Source organism: Emiliania huxleyi (assembly GCF_000372725.1).
Source record: "Emiliania huxleyi CCMP1516 unplaced genomic scaffold EMIHUscaffold_22, whole genome shotgun sequence".
In the NCBI taxonomy this organism is placed as follows: Eukaryota; Haptophyta; order Isochrysidales; family Noelaerhabdaceae; genus Emiliania; species Emiliania huxleyi.
The window spans coordinates 108,141-133,227 of NW_005200417.1; the positions used below are offsets into that span (position 1 = coordinate 108,141).

The 25,087-nt window shown below is 66.5% G+C and overlaps 8 protein-coding genes across 8 annotated transcripts; 2 read left to right on the forward strand and 6 right to left on the reverse strand.

The window, feature by feature from the left end:
- Positions 1–5,093: 5,093 nt before the first annotated feature.
- On the reverse strand, positions 5,094–5,773 carry EMIHUDRAFT_204583 (hypothetical protein; the record flags this gene model as incomplete). Its single annotated transcript, XM_005780045.1, has 3 exons — positions 5,094–5,345; positions 5,420–5,713; positions 5,762–5,773. The coding sequence occupies 3 exons, from the start codon at positions 5,771–5,773 to the stop codon at positions 5,094–5,096; spliced, it is 558 nt and encodes a 185-aa protein (XP_005780102.1).
- Positions 5,774–6,495: 722 nt separating this feature from the next.
- Positions 6,496–7,071, reverse strand: EMIHUDRAFT_434851 (hypothetical protein; the record flags this gene model as incomplete). Its single annotated transcript, XM_005780046.1, has 3 exons — positions 6,980–7,071; positions 6,778–6,888; positions 6,496–6,717 (listed from the first exon to the last, which is right to left on the reverse strand). Coding segments are annotated over exons 1-3 (366 nt in total), but the record flags the coding sequence as incomplete, so codon positions are not given.
- Positions 7,072–10,283: 3,212 nt separating this feature from the next.
- EMIHUDRAFT_434852 (hypothetical protein) lies at positions 10,284–11,582 on the forward strand. Its single transcript, XM_005780047.1, has 4 exons — positions 10,284–10,738; positions 10,808–11,037; positions 11,072–11,129; positions 11,159–11,582. The coding sequence occupies exons 1-4, from the start codon at positions 10,307–10,309 to the stop codon at positions 11,294–11,296; spliced, it is 858 nt and encodes a 285-aa protein (XP_005780104.1). The 5' UTR covers positions 10,284–10,306; the 3' UTR covers positions 11,297–11,582.
- Positions 11,583–12,184: 602 nt separating this feature from the next.
- On the reverse strand, positions 12,185–13,080 carry EMIHUDRAFT_434854 (hypothetical protein). The gene is made up of 3 exons (XM_005780048.1): positions 12,875–13,080; positions 12,663–12,802; positions 12,185–12,548 (listed from the first exon to the last, which is right to left on the reverse strand). The coding sequence occupies exons 1-3, from the start codon at positions 13,055–13,057 to the stop codon at positions 12,248–12,250; spliced, it is 624 nt and encodes a 207-aa protein (XP_005780105.1). The 5' UTR covers positions 13,058–13,080; the 3' UTR covers positions 12,185–12,247.
- Positions 13,081–14,216: 1,136 nt separating this feature from the next.
- EMIHUDRAFT_204588 (hypothetical protein) lies at positions 14,217–14,915 on the forward strand (the record flags this gene model as incomplete). The annotated part of the gene is made up of 1 exon (XM_005780049.1): positions 14,217–14,915. The coding sequence occupies one exon, from the start codon at positions 14,217–14,219 to the stop codon at positions 14,913–14,915; it is 699 nt and encodes a 232-aa protein (XP_005780106.1).
- Positions 14,916–15,745: 830 nt separating this feature from the next.
- Positions 15,746–16,715, reverse strand: EMIHUDRAFT_353550 (hypothetical protein; the record flags this gene model as incomplete). The annotated part of the gene is made up of 3 exons (XM_005780050.1): positions 15,746–16,067; positions 16,137–16,264; positions 16,348–16,715. Coding segments are annotated over 2 exons (288 nt in total), but the record flags the coding sequence as incomplete, so codon positions are not given.
- A 2,450-nt stretch (positions 16,716–19,165) lies between these two features.
- On the reverse strand, positions 19,166–22,444 carry EMIHUDRAFT_204590 (hypothetical protein; the record flags this gene model as incomplete). Its single annotated transcript, XM_005780051.1, has 7 exons — positions 19,166–19,288; positions 19,475–20,068; positions 20,156–20,266; positions 20,345–20,731; positions 20,855–21,169; positions 21,302–21,745; positions 22,073–22,444. 7 exons carry the CDS (start codon positions 22,442–22,444, stop codon positions 19,166–19,168), a joined length of 2,346 nt encoding a protein of 781 aa, XP_005780108.1.
- Positions 22,445–23,520: 1,076 nt separating this feature from the next.
- On the reverse strand, positions 23,521–24,139 carry EMIHUDRAFT_353553 (hypothetical protein; the record flags this gene model as incomplete). The annotated part of the gene is made up of 1 exon (XM_005780052.1): positions 23,521–24,139. A coding segment is annotated over one exon (260 nt), but the record flags the coding sequence as incomplete, so codon positions are not given.
- Positions 24,140–25,087: the final 948 nt, after the last annotated feature.

A 25,087-nucleotide genomic window follows, 5' to 3' on the forward strand; every position in this document is an offset into this window, starting at 1 on the left:
GCTCCCGCGCCTGCGGAGGGGCAAGGCCTGAGCGCTGAGGGCGGGCGGGCGGCGCGCCTGCGGAGGGGCAAGGCCTGAGGGCGGGCGGGCGGGCGGGCGGGCGCGCGCGGGGGGGGGGGGGATAAACGCTGCGCCGCCCCCGCACCAGCGACACCGGCCGCGGCTCGCCTCCTCAAATGGCAAGTACTATGACTACCCAACCTCCCTAACAAATTTCGCCACACCAACCCCATCCAAAACTCAAAAAAAAATCTCTTTCCCACCTAGGCGGGGCGGGGGTCGGGGGGGCGGCGGGCGCGGGTGCGAGGTGCGGTGCGGTGCGTGCAATCGTGTGTTTGGCAAGTCTAGCTCAAAAAAAATTCAAAAAAAATGATAGCTTTATGAGTTACCGGATCCCGCCGTGACAGCATGATCGATTCACATCGTGGCATGCTCGGCGCAGCGCGTGGGCCGCCACCGAGTGGCTGCCGGTTCGAGCCGACTTAGCTTAGTTGGCAGAGCACCCGCTCAGTAAGCGGGAGGTCGAGGGTTCGAACCCCTCAGTCGGCTTTTGCTTTTCCTTTGTTCTTTGTTCCTCTCTTCCTCCCTTTTGCCTCCCCTTCTCTCTTCCCTCCTCCTTCCCACTCGTCCTCTCCTTTCCTTCTCTGCTCCCTCTCCTTCTCTCCTGTCCTCCCTTTCCTCTCCTTCTATCTTCCCTCCTCCCTCCCTCTCCTTCTCTCCTCCCGTTCCTCCTCTCCTCTCCTTTCCTCTCCTCCTTCCCTCTCCTTCTCTCCTCCCTTTCCTCTCCTTCTCTCCTTTCCTCTCCTCCTTCCCTCTCCTTCTCTCCTCCCTTTCCTCCTCTCCTCTCCTTTCCTCTCCTCCCTCCCTCTCCTTCTCTCCTCCCCGCCTAAGTCTGGCGCGAGACGATGGCCGGCGGGTGCCACAGGGTCCGCAGCAGCCTGCCAGCAGGCCCGAGCGGTGGCTCGCGACGCGACCCGGCTGTGCCGCCTCCTCGCCGCCGACTGCGTGCAGTGAACGGCGAGCGAGTCGCCCGCGAGCCATCCGCCACAGCCTACCTGTTGCGACGCTCTGATCGGCTCTGCGACCTCATCGCCAGTTGAGCTAGGGAGTGTGGCGATGGCCGCCGCAAATGCGAACGCAGGATGGCGGGTCAGAAGCTGAGCCGTACAGCGGGCGGCGCTGTATGAGGCCAGAGAGGACAGGGCAGCACTCTCTGCCAGCTCTTTGGCCACGGACGGCGCGCGGCCTACCGGGCCAGCTCACGATACGACGCGTCGGGGTACGGGGCGATTCCACGGAGTTCTGCGGGCAAATGGCGGGCGCGCGCACCTGACGCCCAAACGACGCCGTTAACCCCACAGTACGGCTCAGAACCCGCTCGTATGGGTCCATCGCCGATCGAATCGTCATCCGGACCAGCCTCGGCTCGTTCTGGCCCGTTGGCGTCCGGAGCTCGGGCGTTCGAGCGGCGTCGGGGTTAAGATCGGGGCACAGGAGGGCAGTCTTCGCCAGCCATTGTGCTGCCCTTCCGTGCACACCGCGGAATAAACTCAGATTTATTTTGCATGACCTGTATGACCTGAATCCCTGTTCCCCCGCCGCTCCGAGCCCTCCGAGCCGCCTCCGAGCCCCCCGAGCCCCCGAGCCCGGTTCGGCGGCTCGCGCCCCTCCGAGCCCTCCGGGCACTCCATCCCTTGTGAGCCCTCCCGAGCCCTCCCGAGCCCACCAGCACCACCCTCGTGCCTCTCTGCCCTCCGAGCCCTCGACCCCTCCGAGCTCTCCACCCCTCCCAAGCCCCCACGAGCCCTCCTACGCCTCGCTTTTGGCCAGCCCTCCCAGCCCCCACCCCTCCGAGTGCCCTCATGGGCCCTGCCGCCTGACACCTCTATCGGTGGAGGGCTTTATTAGGTCACGGTCCACACTCCCGCCCTCCCGACCCCTCCACCTGAGCCCTGGTCTGACAGCCTGACAGCAAACCCGGACAGCGCCTGACAGTGCCCGACAGCCTGACAGCGTTGACAGCACTTTCTCTGACAGTCTGACAGCACGTATCTGACAGCCTGACAGCAGAGTCTGACATCAGAGGGGCTCCGTCGCTGTCAGGCCCTAACGTGACAGCCTGACAGCTGCCTGACAGCCCGACAGCACAGCAGTGGCCTGACAGCAGCGCTGACAGCCCGACAGCCCGACCACCCCAGCAGCACAGACCGTACACAGCCGTGCAGCCTCTTTCTTGCGCCCCATGTGAGTCATGGGCTGGTCATGGGTCTCTCTCTCAACCCTCCGTCCCTCCCGCCCCACCTCTGCGGACCCCTCTCTAGCACCGGCGGCTGTGCTACTACCAATGAAGCTACCAGCTAGCCTTCTGGGGCCCTACAGTCATATGCCTACGGCGTCTGGGTGGGGGTGGCCGCCGCCGTCTGTGCCGCGCTGCCGCCGCCACCGCCTGCGCCTGCGCCGCCATCTGCGCTCCCCAGGCGGACCCCTTCTAGGCAGAGTAGAGACTAGAGTATGTGTAGTAGAGTCCTGCTGGTCTCCTCTTGATAATGTCATAAGTGTGGATAGTGTGTCAGAGCCTGACAGCACCCCGACAGCACCAACCGACAGCACCTGACAGCACCGGCGTCTCTGACAGCAGCAGCAGCCCGACAGCTCTGACAGCTCCGACAGCGTCTGACAGCAACACCCGACAGCTCCGACAGCACCCGACAGCTACAGATCCCCTCGCCTGTCAGACACGCACCTGACAGCACCCGACAGCACTGACAGCACCTGACAGCTGGTCTGACAGAGGCACCTGACAGTGCCTGACAGTGCCTGACAGCCTGACAGATCACCTGACAGCACCTGACAGCCTGACAGCCAGGGCTCAGCCCTCCACACCCCTACAGGTACAGTGGCATCCCTACCCCTCCCGCCGTTTTAGGGCCTCCTGACCCGCGCTCCGCCCCGCAGCGGCCCGCGAGTGCTCCGCAGCAGCCTCGCTGGGCCAGAAGATCGGCCCGCGAGGTGGGGTGCTAGTCTGGGAGCGGACCGCAGTTCCCTTGCTCCAAGCGCTTGCGCTTCGGCGGTAGTGATCTGATCACCCGAATGCCCACGTAGCACGTCGGATCGCTCCTCATTGCAACCCTGTCCCTCGATCGGGTAAGAACCACATACACTGGAAGCCGTCGTCGCCCGGGCGGCCGCAGGCGGTGCCATCAACCCACTCTCGGCACCGCTGCACGTGCGTGCTCCCTCTCCCACCCAACTCGGCTCCACTCTCGTCCACCCGCGCCCACCCCATCATCTGCTCTCAGGCTGATTGCGGCGTGTGTTGCGCAATGCCGACCCACCAGACGCTGGCCAGAGCATGATTGTGATGCCTCTGTCTGGGCCGGGGGGGCGTTCGACAGCGCGCGAGGCTGCCTCCCTGCCCTTTGCGACGCTTGCGACCACTGCTGAGTTGCATGCAGTACAGAGTAGCAGTGGTGGGGAGGGCTTGCGCCCCCCCCCCCCCTGGGCAGAATGGTAAACTCGTGTCTACTCACCTCGTCGGCTCCATCGGCTGCCTCTCCTCGTGCGCCGGCTGCCTCTCCATCCAACCGCTTCTGCGTCCTTCTCTGCCCGGTGCTCGCGATGTCGCTCTGCCGAGAGGGTCATCGCCGGCGTAGGCGGAGCGGCGGGCCCTTCGTTACAGAGACAACAAACGGTTACTCGATCGTGTTCAACGAACGACGTTGAACAGTGTTCAACGTCGTTGCACACAAGTGGAGAATGGCCGTAGCTCCTCTCCACGAGCGATTGGGAGGACGTACCAAGTATCGATTCTGTATAGAATTGCAAGGCGCACACGCTGGTGCAGGCGGGGAGTCGTCGATCCGACTCGTTCCGACGTGAAGTCGACGTGAAGGTTTGGCAAACAGGGCGATTTTGCCACATTTTGCCCTCTCGCGCGATCTTCTCGCGTCGGCAAGCGCGCGGGCCAGGATGGGCGAGCCGGTCCCGCCACGCTGGACGGGCCAGCGGCTGGCACGCGCCGGCCACCCCGGCGGCGCGGCGGCCTCATCGCGCTCGTCGTCTGCGAGGCCACCGCTCGGCGTCGCCGCGTCCGACGGCGATGGCGCTTGGCTGTGAGGTGGGATGGCGGCATGGTGCGCGCGGACGTGGGGGTGGTGCGGGGTGCGCGTGCCAGCAAGCATAGTTTCACCTCCCCAACCCCGCAGGCGCGCCGACGTGCTGCCCGAGCGCGTTTGGGGGCAGCAGCAGCTCCTCGCGAGGCGCCTTCGGAGAAGTGCCACACCCCTTTCCCAGCCGCGCGCGAGTTGAGCTCCGATTTGCGCTCTTTTTCGCACACGCCCGACACTAGTAGGTGAGGATCGACCATCCTCCGCTAGCAGGGCTTCGTCGGGCGCGTCTTCGTCGAGCGGTGGTGCATCTCCCATGCTCCCACCCGCGCCCTCCTGGCAGCCCGCCCGCGGCCCACACCGACGCCCTCACGGGCTCACCCTAGTCGTAGGTGCGGTTTTTTTGCGTGCCCCCCGTCGATACGGGGCGCTGGGCGATGGCTGGGCTTGTCGCCGGGCGAGCTAGCCCCTCAGCCGGCCGCGGAGCGGAGGTGCGAAATCGAGGCGGCGCGGCCCCTGCGCGCAGCCTGTCCGGCCGGCGGCGCGCGCATGGTTCCGTAGCCCGTCTAGTGCCTCACTGACCGACTCCAGCGCCACGGTGTATGTGGCCGGTGTGGTACTGGGGCTGGGCAGCCTTGGGGCCGGCGGGAACCGCCGTCTAGCGGTCGCACTAGTCTCTTTTTGTTGTGCAACCTGTTTGTTCAACGGTTGGCTCCGGCTCAGGTCGTGGGGCATAGCTCGGGTGTAAACGGGGTCTGGGGAGGAAGCCCCAGCGGCCCGCCGCAGGCGCCGCCGGAGGCTGGCCCGCCGCAGGCGCCGATTTTTTGGCGTTTTTTCTCAAAATTGAGGGATTTCTCATCTAAATTCTCATCCAAAATCGAGCTCGCTACGAGCTCTCTAACTGCACAGCATCTCCTCGTTGAGCCTAGCGGCGCCCGTATCGCCCACGCCCACATTCCTTTTTCTTGCCCTTGGCCCTTGCTGCACTCAGCCGCTCAACCTCCGCCAGTCTCTCCTTGCTCGTTGCTGGCGCTGCCGCCCCCAGTACTGCGATTGCAGCTCCTTGGCATGCCGCGCCGCCTCCATCTGCTGTGCTTCCCACGCTGCCGCTTCCTCTAAAGCAGCGCCGCCACTAAGCGGCGCAACCAAGTTCTCGCACTGTTTGCATGAGCATGTGTCCTGCTGGTGCGGCGCACAATCCGCGCGCGGCGAGTGAGAGTAGAAGACTGACAGCAGGAGCTGCAGGAGCTGCAGGAGCTGCGCAGATCGGATGGGTGGTGACGCCGTCGAGCGACGGCGCAAAGACCAATCACCACCGCTGAGAGCCGCGACACGAGGCTGCTGGCAGCTGCACCTGTGAGAGCCGCGACACGAGGCTGCTGGCAGCTGGCAGAGCGAATCGCGATTCCGGCGGCCGCCGTCAGCCCGCCGACACCGACGGCCTGTCTGAGGTCAAACTCCCACCGCACGTCGGACCAGTCGTGCGTCAGCCATGGCGACGAGACGTCTGTATGCAGACAGCCCGCCACCCGGGCGATAGAACATGCCAGCTGGGCTCTTCCAGGGCTCTCGTGGCCCGTGGCGCGTGCCCAGTGGAATAGGGCGGGCTGCGGCGGGCGCAATAACTATTCACAGCTAATGAAAACTATAAAAACTCGCGGCTTCATCAAAGTTTGAGGTGGCTTCGTCCTCAGCACCATCAAGACAGCTCTATTCACACCCTGTTTGGTTTGAAGCCACTCGGGGATGCCCGTTTACACCCAACCGACGAGTCGCTGGGCCCTCTGACCTGAGCCGGAGCCGTTGTTCAACCATACTTTGAGCCTTAATTACAGTGGCCAGGGGCGGGGCTTGCATTTTTGCCGTCGCCTGTCGCCGCTACAGCGCAGCACACCTATTCTTCTCAGAGAGACGGAGTTTGAGCAATAGCCCTTCTCTTTTCTCGCGTTTTCCTCCGTTTTCTTTCGCCGTTACAGGTTTCGAAGTAACTTGAAGCCCGAACCGTGTTATTTCCTCGAGCGCCGGATAAGCGATTCACACGAGGGCCGTCACAACGTGTTTCTCGGCTCGCCCTCGCCCGGCCCGGCGCTATGCCGGCGCGTTCGCTAGAGGCTGCTGCCGCAGAGCGGAGGCGCGTGCGTCGCCTCGCTACTCTCGCGGCGAAGCAGCTGCCGCCGCCGAGACGCGACGCGGCGTCTGCCGAGGAGAGAGAGCCAGCGCGGCGGTCGCCGACGCCGCCTTCGAGCTGTGTGCCACTTCTCGGGTGCACGACAGCTCTGCGCGGCAGCAGCATCAGCAGCCGCCGCACCGCCACCCGCCTCGCGCCTGTCGCGGCCGGAAGGGAGCACGCCGACGCTGCCGTGGTACCGAGGGCCGGAGCCCGACTCTCGTACAGTCGAGCGGCTCCGAGGCGAAGCGCTGACACACACAGGGCATGCCGCGCAAGGAGAGCGCGCCTCGAGGCCGGCAAGTGCGCGTACGTGCCGCGCGGTCTTGGTGGCGCGATTCATGACGGTCGCTCTCGCTGCCGGCCGATGAACCCTCGCCGCCCCCGCACCAGCGACACCGGCCGCGGCTCGCCTCCACGCGCCGGCTCGGAAGAGGGGCTGTCGGCGGCGCAGCAGAGCGGCTCGCCTCGGCGCTCGAGCCGCCGACAGCCCCACTCCTCGACGTGACGGCCGCTCCCGGAGCCAGCCGGTGCGCGCCCGACCCACGCCCCCTCTCGCACCCCTCCGACCCCCCCTGCGCGGCGCACCCGCCCGCTGTGCGCCGGCTCGAGCGCCTATCGCCAAATCGCGACGTTTGAGCGCAGCGCACGCGTCCCACACGTCACGCGCGCGCAGGAGAGCGTGCGGCACAGCAGTAGCGTGTACTCGCCGAGGGCATCGCGCCGAAAACCCCGCGCATTCCGCCCCAGCAGAGGCTGCAGCCTCTGCACAAGCTACACCACTGTAAGAATGGTGAGTACTTGGGGTTGAGTGGGCTTGCTTGCTCCCTTAGCCGGGAGCAAAAATGCAAGAATTAATTCGGGTTTGGGTCTCTGAGGTCGATACTAGCGTCCATAACTTGCCACAAGCATGCTTTACAAAAGTCCAGCGGAGGGAGACTCTCAGATCGGCTGTCCGCGCGCGCTGTGAACAGCGCCGTGGTTGAACACTGTTCAACGTCGTTGAACACGTAGCGAAAGAGAGACCGCAAAGACATTTCACCCCTTGGGCTGTTGTTGCAGACAGAAAAACAAATTTGGCGCGCGTGCGCGCAAGGTCTGCTAGTCTACATAGTAAAACCGCTCCATCACCCTCGCCCAGGGATCTACAATGCTGTCTTAAGGTCCGACAGGTTCGGCACCGGGCACCGCCTCGGTATACAAAATGCGCCTGCGGGCGGACCCTTACAGATCACAGATCACATAGTAAAACCGAGTTGGCGGGCGTCCACCGCCCCCCGACCTCCTCGTTTTAGATGTGCACTACTGGTGTTTGTTATGCACCAACCTCCTGGTGCTGTGCCGGTCAATGCTTCATCTGCTCTGTCAATGGTCCTGCTTTGCCTGGCTGTCTCGCCCCCAGGCCTCCCTCCGTTGTACCCGCAGGTGTGCGTTCCGCAGTCTGCCACCGTACCACCCGAGACAGCCACCCTCGAGCTCGCCGCTGCTGCCTCTGCCGTCACCAGCTCCCCTCGTGCTGCTGCCCTCTCCACCAGCACCCTCACCGCCACCGTCATTCCTGCCGTCCGCGCCGCTGCCCGGCGCGTCAGACGTCCCCGGCCCCGACGGCGGCGGCCTCTTCCAGAGAAGACCGGCGACACGGACGGCAATAGAATGCTCACAAAGGTGATTGTCCTGGCGCACCAGCCGAGCTCTGAGGCGTCGAACGAAGGCGTCTCCAGCAGGTTTACCGCCATTGATAACAGTGTGCCGGCTGCTCTGGGTGCCACGCGTACGCCGAGTCCGTGCTACAGCGCGACCAGTTTGCAAGCAGCAATGACCGCCCTTCCGTCAGATCAGCAGACTTTCGTCTTTGTCATCACGCGCACCTACGGAGACCAGCTCGAGCTTAAAGCAGCGGGCGTGACGTTCATCTTCCTTCTCGGTGATACCTACGGCCAGGACGTGGTCCTCTGGTCCATGCGATTGCAGGCACCCGTGGGCAACGGTGCGGGGCATATGGCAACGCTGTTAGCCAAACTGCTTCACGCTGCACCTTGCCATCGACCGAGGTGGAGGACCGCATCACGCCGCCATCCGAGCCGCCGGCAACGCCGCCGCCGCCTCCATATCCGCCGACAAAGGCACCAACTCCTCCACCACCGTCTCCAGCTCCATCACCGCCTCCACCCCCTCTCCCTTCGTTCCAGAGCCTTCACCGCCACCACCGGTTCCGTCACCGTCCCCAGAGCCATCGCCTCCTCCCTCTCCACCGCCACCCAGCCCACCTCCACCGTCCCCACCTCCGCCGTCGCCGCCGCCGTCGCCGCCGCCGTCGCCGCCGCCGCCGCTCTCGCCGCCGCCTCCGTCGCCGCCCTGGCGGCCGCCGCTCGCGCCACCTCGGCCGCCGCCGGCTCCACCGCGTTTGCCCTCACATCGTGGCATGCTCGGCGCAGCGCGTGGGCCGCCACCGAGTGGCTGCCGGTTCGAGCCGACTTAGCTTAGTTGGCAGAGCACCCGCTCAGTAAGCGGGAGGTCGAGGGTTCGAACCCCTCAGTCGGCTTTTGCTTTTCCTTTGTTCTTTGTTCCTCTCTTCCTCCCTTTTGCCTCCCCTTCTCTCTTCCCTCCTCCTTCCCACTCGTCCTCTCCTTTCCTTCTCTGCTCCCTCTCCTTCTCTCCTGTCCTCCCTTTCCTCTCCTTCTATCTTCCCTCCTCCCTCCCTCTCCTTCTCTCCTCCCGTTCCTCCTCTCCTCTCCTTTCCTCTCCTCCTTCCCTCTCCTTCTCTCCTCCCTTTCCTCTCCTTCTCTCCTTTCCTCTCCTCCTTCCCTCTCCTTCTCTCCTCCCTTTCCTCCTCTCCTCTCCTTTCCTCTCCTCCCTCCCTCTCCTTCTCTCCTCCCCGCCTAAGTCTGGCGCGAGACGATGGCCGGCGGGTGCCACAGGGTCCGCAGCAGCCTGCCAGCAGGCCCGAGCGGTGGCTCGCGACGCGACCCGGCTGTGCCGCCTCCTCGCCGCCGACTGCGTGCAGTGAACGGCGAGCGAGTCGCCCGCGAGCCATCCGCCACAGCCTACCTGTTGCGACGCTCTGATCGGCTCTGCGACCTCATCGCCAGTTGAGCTAGGGAGTGTGGCGATGGCCGCCGCAAATGCGAACGCAGGATGGCGGGTCAGAAGCTGAGCCGTACAGCGGGCGGCGCTGTATGAGGCCAGAGAGGACAGGGCAGCACTCTCTGCCAGCTCTTTGGCCACGGACGGCGCGCGGCCTACCGGGCCAGCTCACGATACGACGCGTCGGGGTACGGGGCGATTCCACGGAGTTCTGCGGGCAAATGGCGGGCGCGCGCACCTGACGCCCAAACGACGCCGTTAACCCCACAGTACGGCTCAGAACCCGCTCGTATGGGTCCATCGCCGATCGAATCGTCATCCGGACCAGCCTCGGCTCGTTCTGGCCCGTTGGCGTCCGGAGCTCGGGCGTTCGAGCGGCGTCGGGGTTATGTTCTCTTACTTGAGCACTTGAGCACTGGATAGGGTCGATTCCGCGTGGTACGGGACCCCTCTTACTTAAATGAGAAGGACAGAGTCCACCTGTGGCCACCTTGCCGCAAAAAGCCAGCCGCGTGACATTGGCCGTCCCACGGCACGGGATACTTGCCGGTTGTGGCCCACGGGATACTTGCCGGTTCCCATGTGCCGAAAAGGCGAAGAAAAGTCTCGGACTGGACACCAACGCGGTATGGGTCACCATCACCTCCCTCAACATATGTTGATAGAACAGCGAAGAACCTAGTAAAGAAAGAAAGAAAACAGACAACACAAACGAGGAATGGGGGAGGAGGACAGGGTCCACACCTGCACGAGCAGGATTTTGGAAGGACGATCAGTCAGGGGCACAGGTGGGGCTCTCCTGCTCCTACATGGACACGACAGGCTCGCAGCGCGGTGCAAAAGAACCTCAAGAAAGAAAGAAAACGGCGCCGGAGTTTCTTTTTCCGCGTTGGCAGGAGGCCGAATCCTAGACTAGAGAGCAGTCGGACGGGGTTGGCTCTCTCAAAGCATGCCCGACTCGCCCGCGCGCGTCCTCGTCGTCTACGGCTCCGAGGGCGGCAACGCGCGCCGCGCCATCACAAAGTGCGTCCGCGCGTGGGAGCGGGAGTGCGACGGCAGCTACGCCGTCGAGCGCGTCGTGGCGGGTTGCGAGCTCGACTGCCCCGTGGATGAGCTCGCCTCGCGCTACGAGGTGCTCATCGTCGCAACCTCGTCCTTTGGCGAGGGCGACCCGCCGGAGAACTACCTCCCCTTCCTGCTCGGCCTGCTGCGCGCAAAGGAGGCGGCGGCCCGAGGCGGCGGCGGCGGCGGCCCGCCGCTGCGGGGCCTGCAGCACGCCGTCCTCGGGTTTGGGCAGTCCGTCTTCGCGACGTACCAGAACTGCCCGCGCTGGACCGACAAGCTGCTTGGCGAGCTCGGGTCGCGCCGCTTCGTCCGGCGGGTCGAGGCGGAGGAGGCGCTGCCGCCGCTGCGCGCGCCCCTTGCTCACGTCTTGCCCTCTCCGCCTCAGGTCGAGGTGGACGAGGCGAACGACGAGGCGCCGGCGGACGAGGGCGGCGACTACTTCGGCTCGGGCGGCGCGGGGAGCGTTCGCGACGTGGGCGCGCTGCCCGAGGGGGCGCTCGACCCGGACGCCGGCCTCGAGCGGCGGCGCGGCGTCGACCGCTTCCGGTTCGAGGTGCAGTGGGCGCTGACGCACGCGCGGGACACGGCGGGCGAGCCTCCTGTCTGCGGCTGGGGGTCGCCCGGCTCGGAGCTGACTGAGAGGTGCGAGGCGGAACTGCTCGAGGCGGCCGCACTCCTCCGCGCACGGTGAGAGGAAGGAGGAGCCAGTGCGTGAAGGGGCCCGCGTTGACTGCAGGCGCGGCCCGAGGTCGTCCGCGACAGGGCCCTCCTCGCCGGCCCTCTCCTTCGGCTCCTCCTCGCGGGCGCGGCGGCCGCCGCCGCCGCCGCCGCCGCCGCCGCCGCCGCCGGGTACGAGCTGCGGCTCGCGTGGTGAGAGGCTTGCGCAGGCGGCACGCACTCCTCGCCCTCCGGCACTGAGAGCGAGCGTGGCGGTGCGAGCGCGTCCGCGGGCACGACTGAGACAGTGCCCGCCTTCGCCGTCGCTTCCCTAGCTTCCGAATCCGAAGGTCTCGTGTGTGCACTCAGTTCTCTCTCTTGCATGAGGACGAGGTCACTGCACGCGTGCGAGTCTGTGGTGGGATCCATGCGCATGATTGATGTCTCCGATGTGGCGCATATTGCATGCACGACCTGATGTCAGGGTGTCGGCCATTATCTACAAAACGAACATCTCTTCTGTTTGTTTTCTTTTGCCCGGGCCCGTCAGTTGGCCGTTGCGCTTTTTGCCCGGCCGCTCTTTTTTGCGTTCTCTGGCCTTTCTGTTTTTTCTGCTCCGATTGGTCGCGACTGGTGATGAGTGTTATAAGCTGAGGTCAACGCCGGGTGCGGGTAAATCTCGGCACGGATCGGCACGTGTGGTAGCGTGCGATGAGGCCTTGCCAGCTCCTGGTGGTGCCCTCAAGATCGCCGCGCGCATTGGCCGCTCCGCCGACGTTGTGAATGACCCCTCCGGGGAGATCGTTCACACCTCGAAAAACCACAGAAACCAGAGTGTCTGGACCGATATATTCCCATGGCCCGGATGTTTTTAGTTTTATGTGGGATGTGTCGAAAAAGCAGAATACAGAGCTCCTCGTCCTATATATAAGTCAGTATCAGACGGTTTCTTCATTCTTGATAGCTGTAAGCTGATATGCCAGGGCGCAGGGGCAGGGCGAAGAGAGCCTGGTATCTCAGTATGTTATATCCTAATGATATAACATAGTAGGATCTGGTTTGTGCATACCTCAGAGTATATCACACCGCGCGCTCGACACCGATTGCTGATATGGCAATCGAATCGTGGCGATCACAAGAATCACATTACATCGCATTCTCGCATTTGTCACCCAACGGGCTCCACATTCACACACTTTGTGCGGTGCACCAGCGCCGCCTCAGCCGAGAAGCTCGACTCGCGACTCCGCACAATCACGTCGGCGCGCGCCAGCAGCACCCACTCGGCGACCGCCCTCTGCACGCCTCTCAAGTCGCGCTCCTCGCGTCCCTCGCCTGCAGAGCCGTCGCCGCCAACCCCGTCCCCGTCGCCAACCCCGCCCCCGTCGCCGCCGCCGTGCCGCCCCTGCGGCACCTCGATGACGGCGTGGCTGCCGCCGACGCGGCCGCGAAGCTGCCTCCGCGCCCGGCTGCACGAGGGCGGGTGGGGGGTGGGGCAAGCTGGGCGAGGGGAGAGGAGAGGACGGAGCGGGAGAGGACTCGGAGCGGGAGGGCGAGAGGGCGGGAGGCGGGAGAGCGCGCGCCGCTGGTCCGACGCCACGAAGAAAGCCGTCTGCTTCCCGGCGGCGGCGGCGCGTGCGGCGGCGTCGAGCATCGCCGCCGCGAACTTGTCGACGTACGCGTCGTCGTGCGCCGACGGCGCCGAGTTGAAGAAGCCGTTGACCTGTCGGCCGGGAGAGGCGGCTCACGCGGCCTCCCTCCTCCCGCCTGCGCGGGGGGGGGGAGCGAGAGCCGCCGCGTCGAGCGCGTCGCCCTGGCGCACGTGCACGCCGACGAGCTGCAGCCCGGCGCCGGCCGCCGCCGCCGCCGCGCGCGCGGCGTCGATGCGGGCGAGGGCGGGGGCGAGGAAGGCGCTCACTCCGGCCGACGGGACGAGGGCGCGGTAAAAGGCTGCCCTCTTGCCCGCGTCGAGCCGCATCTCGTACCTACAGCACGCACGCCGCGGCCGCCTCGACACGCGGGTGCGCCTCGCGCGCGCGCGCCCAGAGCCGCCGCCGCACGTGTTTGCCCGCTCCTCCTTTGCGTCGGGCGACCATGTCGGCGGCGGGCGACAGAGCTGCTTGCCTCGCAGCGTCGCCGGGAGAGACGCGCCGGCGAGCACGACGACAGGCGCCGGGTCGTCGGGCAGGTGGCGGAGGTGCGACGCGTAGAGGCAGCACCGGTTGCCCAGCGGCTCGTACCGAGAGAGCACGCCGCGCTCGCTCGCGCACGCCGACGCCGCGATCGCCGTCAGCGAGTTGACGCGGAGCGAGCCGACGCCTCCCAGCAGGTCGCGCTCGAAGAGGTCCTCAAGACTGGCGCCGCACGACTCGCTGATCTCCCAGCGGACGTGGAGTCGCCGGCCAACCTCGGCCGCGAGCCAGACGGCGCTCGCGATCGACCTGATGCGGTTGCCAAAGCCGTGGCGCGTGTGGACCACGAGAGCTTCGCCGCCGCCGTCGGCCGGCGGTGGCAGCGTGGGCGTCTCTCGCATGGATGTAGCTACCGGCTAAGCACTTAGCGCGGTGCGAGAGGCTAAAGGCCGCAGCGATTGCCTCCAGGATGTTGCACCAGCGACTGGCGGTCGCGAGTACTGGCGGTCACGAGTACTGGCGGTCGCAGTCCCCGCTCGCGGCCGGGCTGCAAGGTTGGGTAGAATTCTTTAGAAACGCGAGATTCATGGAGTGGCCACCGGCCCTAATGCAGGCTGGTGCACGAGTCTCGCGTCGCAGCGCCTTGCACTGTCGTCAACATACGCTTGCACCTTGCAGAAGGAACAGGTACTGCGTACTGGGCTACTGGCGCCCGTGTCGGAGCACTTGGTTGGGGGTGGGTGGGGAGAGAGAGAGGTGGAGCAGGGGGTGGAGGAGGAACTTGGGGTGGAAAAAGTGCTCCTCCGGGAATGACGGAATGTACGTAAGAGCTACTGAGAGAGTGAGAGAGAGAGCGCGCGTAGGGCCTTCAGGGGCCTAGGTAACACCAGAACACACCCCTCTCCCTTTTCTCCCAGTAAGCTAAAAGTACGTACAGCGGCGCCCGTGTTTAGTTGAAGGCGGGTAGAATGCGAATTTTCGACGTAGTATCTTGCAACAGAATAGATGCCCTCGGACGCCGAGCAGGGGGGCGCAACGCTGGAGGAGGGCGCTACAAAGAAAAGCGGTTCGTCCAAGTGGGCGGTGCCTCTCATCGTCGTGGGCGTACTCGCTGCTCTGGGCCTCGGGTTGGGCCTCGGGTTGGGGTTGGGCCTGAAGAGCGGCGGTGACGATGACGACGCACACGGCGCAGCCACGCCTACAGGCATGGCTCACGACGACGACGGGCACGACCATGACCACAGCACTGACCATGCCGGCGAGGAGCACATTATCGACGAGGGCCAGACGACTGTCGCTTGGACCGCCGGCTTTGACGAGGAGGCAAAGCGAACTCTTGGCGGGTTCCACGCCGGTGACAAGCTGGTCTTCACCTGGGACGAGTGCTGCCACAACGTGGTGCTGATGCCTGACAAGGCGGCGATGGATGCGTGCGACTTCACCAATGCTCAAGTGCTCGCCGGCGAAGACGAGTCCGGGTACAGCTACAGCTTCCCCGAGGGCGCGTCCGCTGTCTACTTTTCGTGCAGCATCGGTCTTCACTGCCAGAATGGCCAGGTGCTGGCGGTCGCTGCGCACACGGGCGACGATCCACATGGTTCTGAGGACCTCCATTCCGGTCATGAACCAGAGGAGGACGATCACTCTGAAGGGGATGGCCACGACCATGACCACGGAGGCAGCGGCTACGGCCGCAAGCTCTGAGCACGACGAAAGACATACTGTAGGTGATCTGTGTTCAGACAGCACTGTAGATCCCTGGGCGAGGGTGGTGGAGAGGGCGGTATATGGGCGGAGCAACCACCTCCTCCCGACGTGTCGGCAGGCAGGATGTCATCCCCCGTGATCCAGACCGCCCGTTGGAGGCAGGCCGCTCACACTGGAGGCGTGCACGTCTTCCTGTTATCCAAAGAGCCAAGTGGGTGGAAAAAAGTAAACAGACAACCCAAGGGAGCCAGTGGAAAAAGAAAGAAAGAAACCATACAACCCAAGGGAGGGATGGGAGAACGGCACGCCGCCACCACACAGGGATTTTTTAAGGAGAGGAGTGTGATGCGCTAGCCGTCGCCCACCCTGGGGAGTCTGCCTCTTCGTATCTCTTTTCGCAGTCTCTCGCCGCTTCTCGCTGCAACCTTCATGCCACCTCGCGGCCGTCCCACTCTCGCCGTTCTCTCCCTTGTCACTTCCTCCTCTCTGTCGCGTCGTTCTCTTCTGCCTCGTCCTGCGGCGCCGCCGCCTGCCGGTCCCTTGTTCTCGCGGCTTCTTTCGCCTTTCGGCGTAACTCCGTCCTCCTCGCGGCGTATCCTGGCCCCTCAAGTCTATCGAGCTCCCCTCGCGCAAGGACCACATTTCTGACTCCCACTCCGATCATTTGCCTACAGGTCATGTTGTTGCTCAGGTCCACTCTCTCTTCGAACACTCGTGCCTCTACGGATGATGCCGGCGCTGGGGTCCCCAGTGGGTGGCAGACTGGCATCTCGCGTGCATTTTTTATTTTCCCTGGGGCATGCCCTGATTGCACATGGTTGAGCGATCAGCGTCGCAGCGCCTTCACGACCTGTCGTTGACAGCCCATTAGCTGACGGGCTGTGCTCATTTGCATGGCGCCTTGCACTGTCGTCGACAAGCGCGCAGCTGACGGCGACGAGGCGGCGGCGGCCGCCGCCGCTCTCTCTCTGATTCACAGGCATCGCGCGCTCGCCAAGACCGTCCGCAACTCGGACTGGCTGTCGCTGCTCCGCCGTCTGAAAGCCAGTGGCCGCTTTCGAACCTCGGCCAGCCTCCTGCCGCCATCAGGACACATGCACCTCTATGGCCGCGTCCGCCCGGGCGCCGTCGGCTTGATCTTCGACGGCGGTGCGAGAACGACCCTTTCTCTGGGTCGAAACGCTCCTGGTTCCGGAGCCTGCTCGGAGCCTTGATTAGGTGCGGTCGACCTGCAGCACGCCCTCTGCTGGCCGTCGGGCGTCTTCGCCAAGACGGAGCACCACCTTCATGTCGGCGCCGACGGCACCGTCACGCTGAGCGGTCCATGCCGGCTACGCCTCTCCTCCCTCGAAGGGCTCCGCGCCGCCAACGAGGAGGCGGACCGCAGGCACGCCGTGTGGCAGCACGCTGGTGGCGAGCGGCCGGAGCCCTCGCTGTACAACGAGGTGTCCGTCGAGCTGAGCGGGAAGGACGTCGCCGCCATCTTTGTTCGCTCGCACGAGGAGCGGCACCTGGTGCTGGCTCTGGGCCTGCGCTCCCTCTTCCGGCACCTCTTCTGCGGCAGGCCCCTGCCGCTGCTGCGCATCACGCCCGAGGGAGGCGCGTGCGTCGTGGCGCACGACGAGCAGCTCGCCCTGCTGAGCGCAGCGTGCGCGCCGGGAGGGCTGCCGTGGGCGTGCGACGCGTCGGGCGTCGCCCCGCGGCTGCCCATCGACGCGAGCGACTTCCCGGAGCTGCAGCCGCAACAGCGGCTCGCGCTGCACGCTTCGCTCGGCCTCACGCACGCGTCGCTGCGCGCCTCGCTCGCAGAGGCGCTCTCGCGCCCCGCCAGCGACCAGCCCGCGGCGCTGGCGCCCCTCCTCGCCAGCTGCCTCGTCGCCGCCGCCAGCTCCGGCAACGTCGCCTCGGCGCGCGAGATTGTCCGTGTGTCTGCGCCGCTGCTGCTGGCGTCCGTCGCGCCCCCGCCAGCGACAGCTGCCACCGCCCCCGTCCCAGCCCCCGTCCCAGCGTCGGCCCCCGCCCCCGCCGGCCGGCCCGCGAGCTGCTCCCACCCCGGCAGCTGCCCGCCCCTTGCGGAGCCCCTCTTGCCGCCGCAGCCGCTCGCGCCGTCCAACGCCTACGCTGAGTGGTCCGGGGGCGGCTCCTCCGCCCTCGAGTCGGTCGGCTCGCTCCAGCGCGCGTGCGCCACGGCTCGCTCGGACGCGATGCTCGTCCCGCTCGGAGCTCAGATCACGCTCGCCGAGTTCGTCTCGGGCGGGACGGCGAGGCGGCCCTCCGCCCACGAGCCCTCTCCGAGCTGCCGAGCAAGTTTCGCGGAGCCTGCATGCAGGCGAGGCGGCTCGACGGCGCGTGCGAGTGGATCGAAGAGTGGCTCCGCCGATCCGAGGCGGACGCGGCGTGCCCGTCGCCCGCCTCGCTCGCCTTCCGGTTCGCGTCGTGGCTCGAGGCGAGGCGCGTCGACGGCAACTCCGACTGGCTCTCCCTCCTCTCGCTTCGTGTGCCCTCTCGGAACCCTCTCGGAACTTTCTCGGAACCTTCCCCGCAGGCTCTCCTTCCTCACGGGCCGCGCGCTGCGCAACCGGCGCCACTTCCTGAGCCAGCTCTACGCGCTCCGCCGCAGCGCGAGCGACGGCCAGGCGTACGTCGCGCAGCTCTTCGCGATCACCTCGCGGCTGCGCCAGCCGTGCTTGCGGCTGCGCATCCTGCAGCAGGCGCTCGGCCTCGACGAGTCTGATTGATTAATTAATTAATTAATGGATCAGTTTAATTAATTAATTAATTAGGTGCTCGGCCTCGACGAGTTTAATTGATTAATTAATGAATGAATGGATCAGTTTAATTAATTAGTCAATCAGGTGCTCGGCCTCGACGAGCGCTTCTCGCGCGACATCGTCCACGGCGTGATCTGCCTCGCGTGCGACGTGGTGGAGAGCATGGCCACGCGGGCGCCGAGTCGCGAGCCGAGGCCGCACAGCCCGCCCGGCGAGGTCGAGCCTCCGGGCGCGGGCGGCGCGGCTCGCGTGTCCGCGCGCAAGGCGACCATCGGCTTCCTCCTCTCGCTGGACTGACCTCCCAACCCCAACCCGAACCCTGACCCTGACCCTAAGGCGACCATCGGCCTCCTCCTCTCGCTCGACGACTTTGACGAGGCGACGCGCCTCGAGGCGGACGCGCTCTTCTTCCCTGGGCCAGGAAGCCCGCGCCCCAGGCCGAGCGACCCGGTCGGCGAGAGCGAGCGTCGGAGCAGGGTGGAGCACTTCTACAGGCGCGGTGGCGTGCTGCGCTCTGCCCACCACTCTGCAAAACTGCCCGCCACCGCTCAACGACCCCTTCATCGATCCGCTAGGGATGGCTCGGCTCCTGTCCTCGTCGGCACGGCTACCTCGCCCTCGTGACGATCCTACGCGCTCGCTCCGCATGACATGGATACGGCCCGCGCACACGACCTCACGACGGCTCTTGGTCCGTCTTGCATATGGCATGTGGCTTTATCAGCGGCCGCTCGGCCGCTGTGCATGTAAACCTTACAATGTGGAGCGCTGCAGCACACTGCTTCGGTGGGGCTCTATACCGGGTGTAAGAATTTAATACCGGGGATGTGGATACTCGTATGATAGTGCGGAGGATTTCTCGGTTTTCGCACACTTCTCCGTTCTCGCAGCCCTGGAGGTGGAGCCTGGTCGCTCACGTGGTCCCTGGGGGAGCTCTGGGTGATGTACGTCCCAGTACTTTTTTGGGTATAGAGGGTTGCGGCGAGCGCAGTAACAGCTCCCAAGTATTCATCGATCACCAAAATCGAATATGCTATTGTTTTGACAGGTAGGCCCTAGGATGCTAGAGCCGTAGGTGTGAGACTCAGGTGTATTATGGTTCTTTATGATGTACGAGGCCTCTCATACGGGGTGTGGACCGTGAGTGAGCACAAGTACAAGTGACTGAGGGCCAGTGAGGGCGAGCCCATCGCTGTCACAGCTGTGGCAGCCGCACACAGTAGGCTGTGCCAACTGTGCAGAACGTGTGAGCAGCAGAGGAGCTGCTCTCCAGGCTTCTGTCGCAAAGAGCTGCATGCCACCGAAGGCGCTGTCGAGGTTCGCCGAGTGCGGCGCAGGTTGAGGGACACCGTCACCGACGAGCGCGTTGGAGTATTCACTCCGCCCTCCGGACAAAGACCGCTGCACAGCGGACGGTACGGGCCGTGCAGCGGTCATAGCGGCGAGGCGCGGAGTCTAGTCCTCGCCATGCGCCCCTCAACGCGCCTCCTCGCCGAGGATCTGAAGCACGAGCGGCTTGAGGCCCGCCGCCTTGAGGTCGACACCGAGGCGCGAAGACAGCTCGCGCAGCACCGCCTTGACGGAGACCTCCTCCTCCGCCTCGCAGGCGGCGAGCCGCTCGCAGATGAGCCGCCGGAGCGTCTCCTCGCTCACCGCCGCCCCGCCACCTCCCCCGGAGGCCTCCGCTTCCCCTCCCGCCACGTCGCCCGCCGCGCCGCACTCCCCTCCCTGCCCCGCCTCCGCCTGCGAAACCGCCTCCCCCTGCGAGACACCCTCACCCTCGACTTCCATCGCCGATGCCTCGCCGACGGCGGCCGCCTCGCCCCCGTCGGGCTCCCCGCCTCGCGTCTCCCCGCCTCGCGTCTCCCCGGGGTGGTGCCCTTCGGACGAGCGAGAGAGCAGCACCTCGCGGAGGATGGAGCCCATCAGCCCCGCGTGGCTGTCCCTCGCGCCGTCCGCCTGCGCCCCTCCCTCGCCCAGCAGCGTGTGCTGGCTGAGCACCTTCTTCGACGCGATGGCGAGCACCTTCTCGTCGACCGTCCCCTCGGTCGCCAGCGTAATCACGCGCACGGGCCGCGTCTGCCCGATCCGGTGCACGCGGTCCATCGCCTGCTGGTCGACGGCCGGGTTGAAGTCCACGTCGTGCAGGATCACCGTGTCCGCCGACGTGAGGTTGATGCCGAGGCCGCACGCGCGCGTCGAGAGGAGCAGGCAGCTGATCGACACGTCGGCGGTGAAGTCGTCCACGATGGTCTGCCGCTCCTGCGGCGAGACGGCGCCGTCCATCCGGCGGTAGGCGATGCCGAGGCTGTGCAGCAGCTCCTCGAGGACGTCGAGCGTCTGCGTCCACTGCGAGAAGATGAGCGCGCGGTGCCCCTCCTACAGCCTCGGTACAATCTCGGCGTGAGCTCGCGTCCTCTGCGAGGAGGAGGAGCGCGGCGGGGGAGCGCGGAACGGCGCCTCGACGAGGGGCGGGAGGAGCGAGGCGAGCTTCTGCGCCTTGGCCGAGCCGAGCAGCGAAGCGCTCGGCAGGCAGAGCGAGCGGAGCGCCGAGTAGGCCTTGCAGTTGAGGTGGACCTGCGGCGAGGGGCGGTCGGGCGGTCGGGCGGTCGGGGCGGGGGCGAGCCGGAGCGGGCCTTGCAGCGGCGGGTGGACCTGGATGTCGGACCACGTCTCCAGCTCGGCGAGCACCATCTCGGAGGTGCACTCGTCGCCAAAGGCGCCCTCGCAGTGGAGCGCGTGCGCGATCCGCGGCAGCAGCGGGCGGTAGTGGCGGAGCAGCAGCAGCGGGTGCTGCGCCGCCTTGCGCAGGTCGGTGAAGGCGCTGGCGATCCATCCCCGGTCCCTGCCGTCCACCTCCTCCTCGCAGCCCGCGTCGAGCTCCGCGCGGTCGGCGGCCTTGCGCCTCGCCCACCGCTCGAGCGTCTCGCGCTGCTGCGCCGCGATGCGCGCCACCGTCTCCGAGTACGCGGCTCCCTGCGCGGGCGGCATGCGCACCACCGCAACCTCCTCCGTCTTTGGCGGCAGCGCGCTGAGCACCTCCTGCTTCAGCCGCCGCAGCACGAAGGGGCGCATCAGCTGCTGCACCTGGACGAGATACAGCCGAGATACAGCCGAGGTGCGGCCGAGGTGCAGCCGAGAGATCGCCGGCATCAGCTGCCGCACCTTGGCCACCTTAGGCGCGCACGCGACGCCGTCGCCCTTGCCGACGCTGCTGAAGAGGGCGGAGAGGGAGGCGCGCGATCCCTTGCCCGAGGCGGTGAAGAGGCGCGGCGCCACGAAGGAGAGCAGCGTGAGAAGCTCCGCGGGGTTGTTCTCGACGGGCGTGCCGGTGAGCAGCAGCCGGTGGCACGCCTCCACCTTGGAGACGTTCTGGTGCACGTTGCTCTTGTCATTCTTGAGCTTCTGCGCCTCGTCCACGACCAGGTACGACAGCTTGCCGCGCGCGCCGACGCGGCCGAGCTTGCGCTGGAGGAAGGCCTATGGGAAGGCTCCAGGTACGTTCCAGGCAGGTTCAGGAAGGCTGCATGCAGTCGGGCTTGCGCTGGAGGAAGGCGCCTGCTCCTGCCTCGCCCGCTCGCTCGAGCCCGAGAAGGCGGTGATGCCGCAGACGACGACGTGCGGCGGCTCCTCATCGCTGCGCCGCGAGAAGCTGCTTCGGACCGCGGCCTTGGTCGCCTCGTCGCCGTGGAACTTGACGACCCGCAGAGCGGGGCACCACATCGCGAACTCTCGCATCCAGTTCTCGAGGGTGGCGACCGGGGCCACGACGAGGTGCGGCCCCTCGTCGCCCTCGCCGAGCAGCTGCGCGAGCAGTGAGATGGTCTGCACCGTCTTGCCGAGCCCCATCTCGTCCGCGAGGATGCCGCCCGTGCCGTGCTGGTGGAGGCCGTGCAGCCAGGACAGCCCGATCAGCTGGTGAGGCTTCATCGCGAGCTCGGAGCTCATCAGCGGAGGCTGACGAAGCGAGTCCCCTTGGCCGCCGGGGCCACCGGCGCTGTCCTCCTCGAGCAGCGGCTTGAACTTCTCGCGGATGCGCGTGGCGACGCCCTCGCACTTGCCAATCACCTTGTCCAGCCCCGCCTCGGCCTCCGCATCCGAATCCGCCTCCGACTCCGCCTCCGACTCGGCCTCCGCCTCGGAGGCGCTCTGCGGGCAAGACCGCTTGCTACGCGCCTCGGACGAGCCGCCCTCGGCCGCAGCACGCTCGCGCTTGCCACCGCCGCCGCCGTCCGCCTCCGGCTCGCGCTTGCCACCGCCGCCCCCCGCCGGCTCGCGCTTGCCACCACCGCCGCCCGCCGCCGGCTCGCTACCGCCCTGCGCCTTTTGCAGCCGCAGAGTCTCGAGCGCCCGCCGCCGCTCCTTCCTGACGGCGTCGTCCACTCGCGAGGCCGCCTTGGGCTCGAGCTCCTCGGTGCGCTGGCGCATCAGCGCAGCCTCGCGCGTCTCCTCAAGGCGCTCACCCGCCGACGACACCCAGACCCCGGTCGGCGAGCGCTCCCAGGACACGCCCTGCTCCTTCTCCCACCACTTTGCGTGCCGCACCCACTTGTCCAGCTTCGTGCGCACGTCCTCCCTGACCGTCACCGCCCCGCGCTTCACCTGCTTGGCGCACTCGAGCAGCAAGTGCGAGTTGATGCGCCCTGCCGCATCGCGGTACGCCAGCTGCCGCGTGTCGGGGAGGAGAAACCGGGTGCCTTTGAGAGCGGCGATGTCGATCGTGCATAGCGGCGCGTTGGAGAACTCGGGCGCCATGGGCACGCTGACACACACACGCCTCGGTCCGGTGTTGCGGAATCCGTTGCGAAGGCGGGAGACGGACTAGAGAAAAGAATCTCAAACCCCGGCACGACACTGCGCACGGGACTGGCGCGCACTGGCACTAACACAGGTACACCACGGGAGCCGCCTAAGCGACTCCTGCGAGGACGGCGAGTGCTGGAAAAGAAAGATTGGCGTGCGCTACCTCGACTTTCTTCTCTCTCCCCTCCGACGAACGTACGAGTAAACACCGACTTCATTATCACAATCGGTGTCGGCGCCGTCGTCCGCGACACTGAAGGCAAAGCAACATATATCACCTTCCTACCCCCCCATCGCCCCCCCTCTCCCCGAGCCTCTCGCGCCTGCCGCCCAGGACTGCCTGGGCGGATGCCGGCCAGCACGATGCAGTACGGCACGGTGGACGCGTCCGGCGTCCTAAGCGGGGACGAACGAGGGTCCCTGAGTGGTGACGCCGTCGCCGAGTGGGAGTGTGTGTCGTCGTGTGTCCATGTCGGGTGTTCGGACACGTTTACTTTTATTTACGGCCCCTTCCTTCCCTGCGAACGCGCACCCCCCAGGGCTAGGTAGGGCTCTCTTGCCCGCAACCCGATCGATACCAATCATCTGTCTGTCTGGCCCGCTGGGTGCGCTTCTTAGCTCCCCGGCCCTGGATGTGCGGTTAATGACTGCACTCCAAGTGCTCCAAGTCCCCGGCAGACGGCGGACGGGCCCCCCACACGGGTAGGGATAGTGAGTACTAAGGTGAGGTAAACTTCATCACACAACCCTTCTAAGCGTGCAAAGGCCCGCGGGTGTGAGCGCTACCTGGTGCCCCCCCCCCCCCCCCTCTCTGGAGATTCTCTGCCTTCCCGCTTCCACACCACAAGCTCTGCAGCTGAGCTCCCTCCCCCCCCTCGAGCCTCGTCTCCACGCGAACATCTCATCTCACGTCTCTGTCGAGAGTGTCGTCTGTTGACTGTGTGCGACTTCTCTTTTTGGCATGGTCCATTTCGGATGACTCTTGACCGGACTGCAAAATTATAATTTCCGTAACTCTCCTCTTCCCACTTCCGTTTTCGCGCCTCGGTGCTCTCTGCCCATCTCTCACTCCGTCTCTCGTCTCCTCCTCTCCTGCGTCACCTGGACTAATACTGGAAGCTGCTCCACACAGCGCACCGCGGCGAACCGTCTCAACTGTACACACCGAAAGGAATCGCAAATTTACACGCGCCCAGCGGCATGCCGCCGGCCGTCGTTCTCGCTCGCTGCTTAGTGGGAGGCTCGACGCACGGCGTGCGGCATGACAAAACCGCGCCACGCGTCGACCACTGCGAGCTCCTGCCCCTCGAACGCCTCGAGGCGCGACAGGAGCCAGCCGATCCGCGCGAGCTCGAAGGCGCGCTCCCGAGCGCGCCGCGGGAACAAGCTGTGCGATTCGGGCGACCACGGCTCGGCGGCGAGCAGCACGAGCTGCGCGGCCGAGCCCTCGGGCGCCAGCCCCCGGTCGGCGAGGCGCGCGGCGAGCGCGGCGGGCGTCACGCCGCGCTCGCGGTGCGAGGCGTGCGGGTCCGCGCCGTCGCGCAGCAGCTGTCGCGCGCGGCGAGCCGGCAGCACCTCGAGGTGGTGGAGGGGCGTGGTCCAGTCGGCGGTCGCGGAGAGCCAGCTGGCGAGAGGGAGGTTGCGGTGGAGCAGCGCGACCTGCGCCGGCGTGATGGGCTGCCCGCCGTACGCAGGCGCGAGGAAGGGGAGGGTGCGGTCGGCGCCGTACGCGCAGAGCAGGTGCGCGAGGTGGACGGATCCGGTGTACGATGCTGCGTGGAGCGGTGTGGGCTCGCTCTCCACGCCGCGCTTGTTGGCGCTCGCGCCGGCCTCGAGCAGCACCTGCGGCGTGCGGCGGCGACTCAGCAAGCCAGGGCCGGCGCCGGGTGCGAGCGAGACGAGGCGGGCAGGGGAGGCGGGAGGCGGGAGGCGAGACTCCGGGGCGAGGGCGCCGGGGCGAGACTCCGGGGCGGGGCGAGTGTGCCTGCGCCGCGGCGGCGTGCTGCGCGAGGACCGCCATGTGGAGAGGGGAGAGGCCGCGGCTGGCCACGCGATCGACGTCCGCCTTCGCCTCGACCAGCCTGGTGAGCACTGCGGCGTGGCCGTGGTCCGCCGCCTCGTGCAGCGGCGTCACGCCCGACCGGGCGCCGCTGTCCACCACAGCGCCCGCGGCGAGGAGGGCCGCGACGGTCTCCGCGTGGCCGTGCGCGGCGGCGGCGTGGAGCGAAGTGGAGCCAACCTTGGTCGCCGAGTCCACCTCGGCGCGCGCGGCGAGCAGCTGCTGCAGGACGGCGGTGTGGCCGAAGGCAGCCGCCGCATGGAGGGGCGTGGCGCCGTTGTCGCGCGAGCGAGTGGGGGTGGCGTTGCTGGCGAGGAGGGCGGCCACCACCTGCAGCGGGGCGACGGGGAGACACATTGTTTGTCCGAGGGGGGCGGTGGGGGGGGCGGAGGCCGTGGGGGGGTGGGGGGGGGGGGGTCCCTTTGTTTTTCTTTTGGGGGGGGGGCAAGGGCGGGCTCTTTAAAGGGGCACCGAACGCCTCTGCGTGGCCCTGGCCGGCGGCCCCGAGCAACGCCGCCATTTCGTGGTCCTCGCCC

Coding starts and splice junctions, on each gene's coding strand:
- EMIHUDRAFT_434852 (XM_005780047.1), top strand. CDS start 10,307: ATGCCCGACTCGCCCGCGCGCGTCCTCGTCGTCTACGGCTCCGAGGGC. Junction 10,739..10,807: donor CGCGCCGCTTCGTCCGGCGG/GTCGAGGCGGAG, acceptor TCTCCGCCTCAG/GTCGAGGTGGACGAGGCGAA. Junction 11,038..11,071: donor CCTCCTGTCTGCGGCTGGGG/GTCGCCCGGCTC, acceptor GAGAGGTGCGAG/GCGGAACTGCTCGAGGCGGC.
- EMIHUDRAFT_434854 (XM_005780048.1), bottom strand. CDS start 13,057: ATGCGGCTCGACGCGGGCAAGAGGGCAGCCTTTTACCGCGCCCTCGTC. Junction 12,803..12,874: donor AGGGCGACGCGCTCGACGCG/GCGGCTCTCGCT, acceptor CCCGGCCGACAG/GTCAACGGCTTCTTCAACTC. Junction 12,549..12,662: donor TTCGTGGCGTCGGACCAGCG/GCGCGCGCTCTC, acceptor GCCCTCGTGCAG/CCGGGCGCGGAGGCAGCTTC.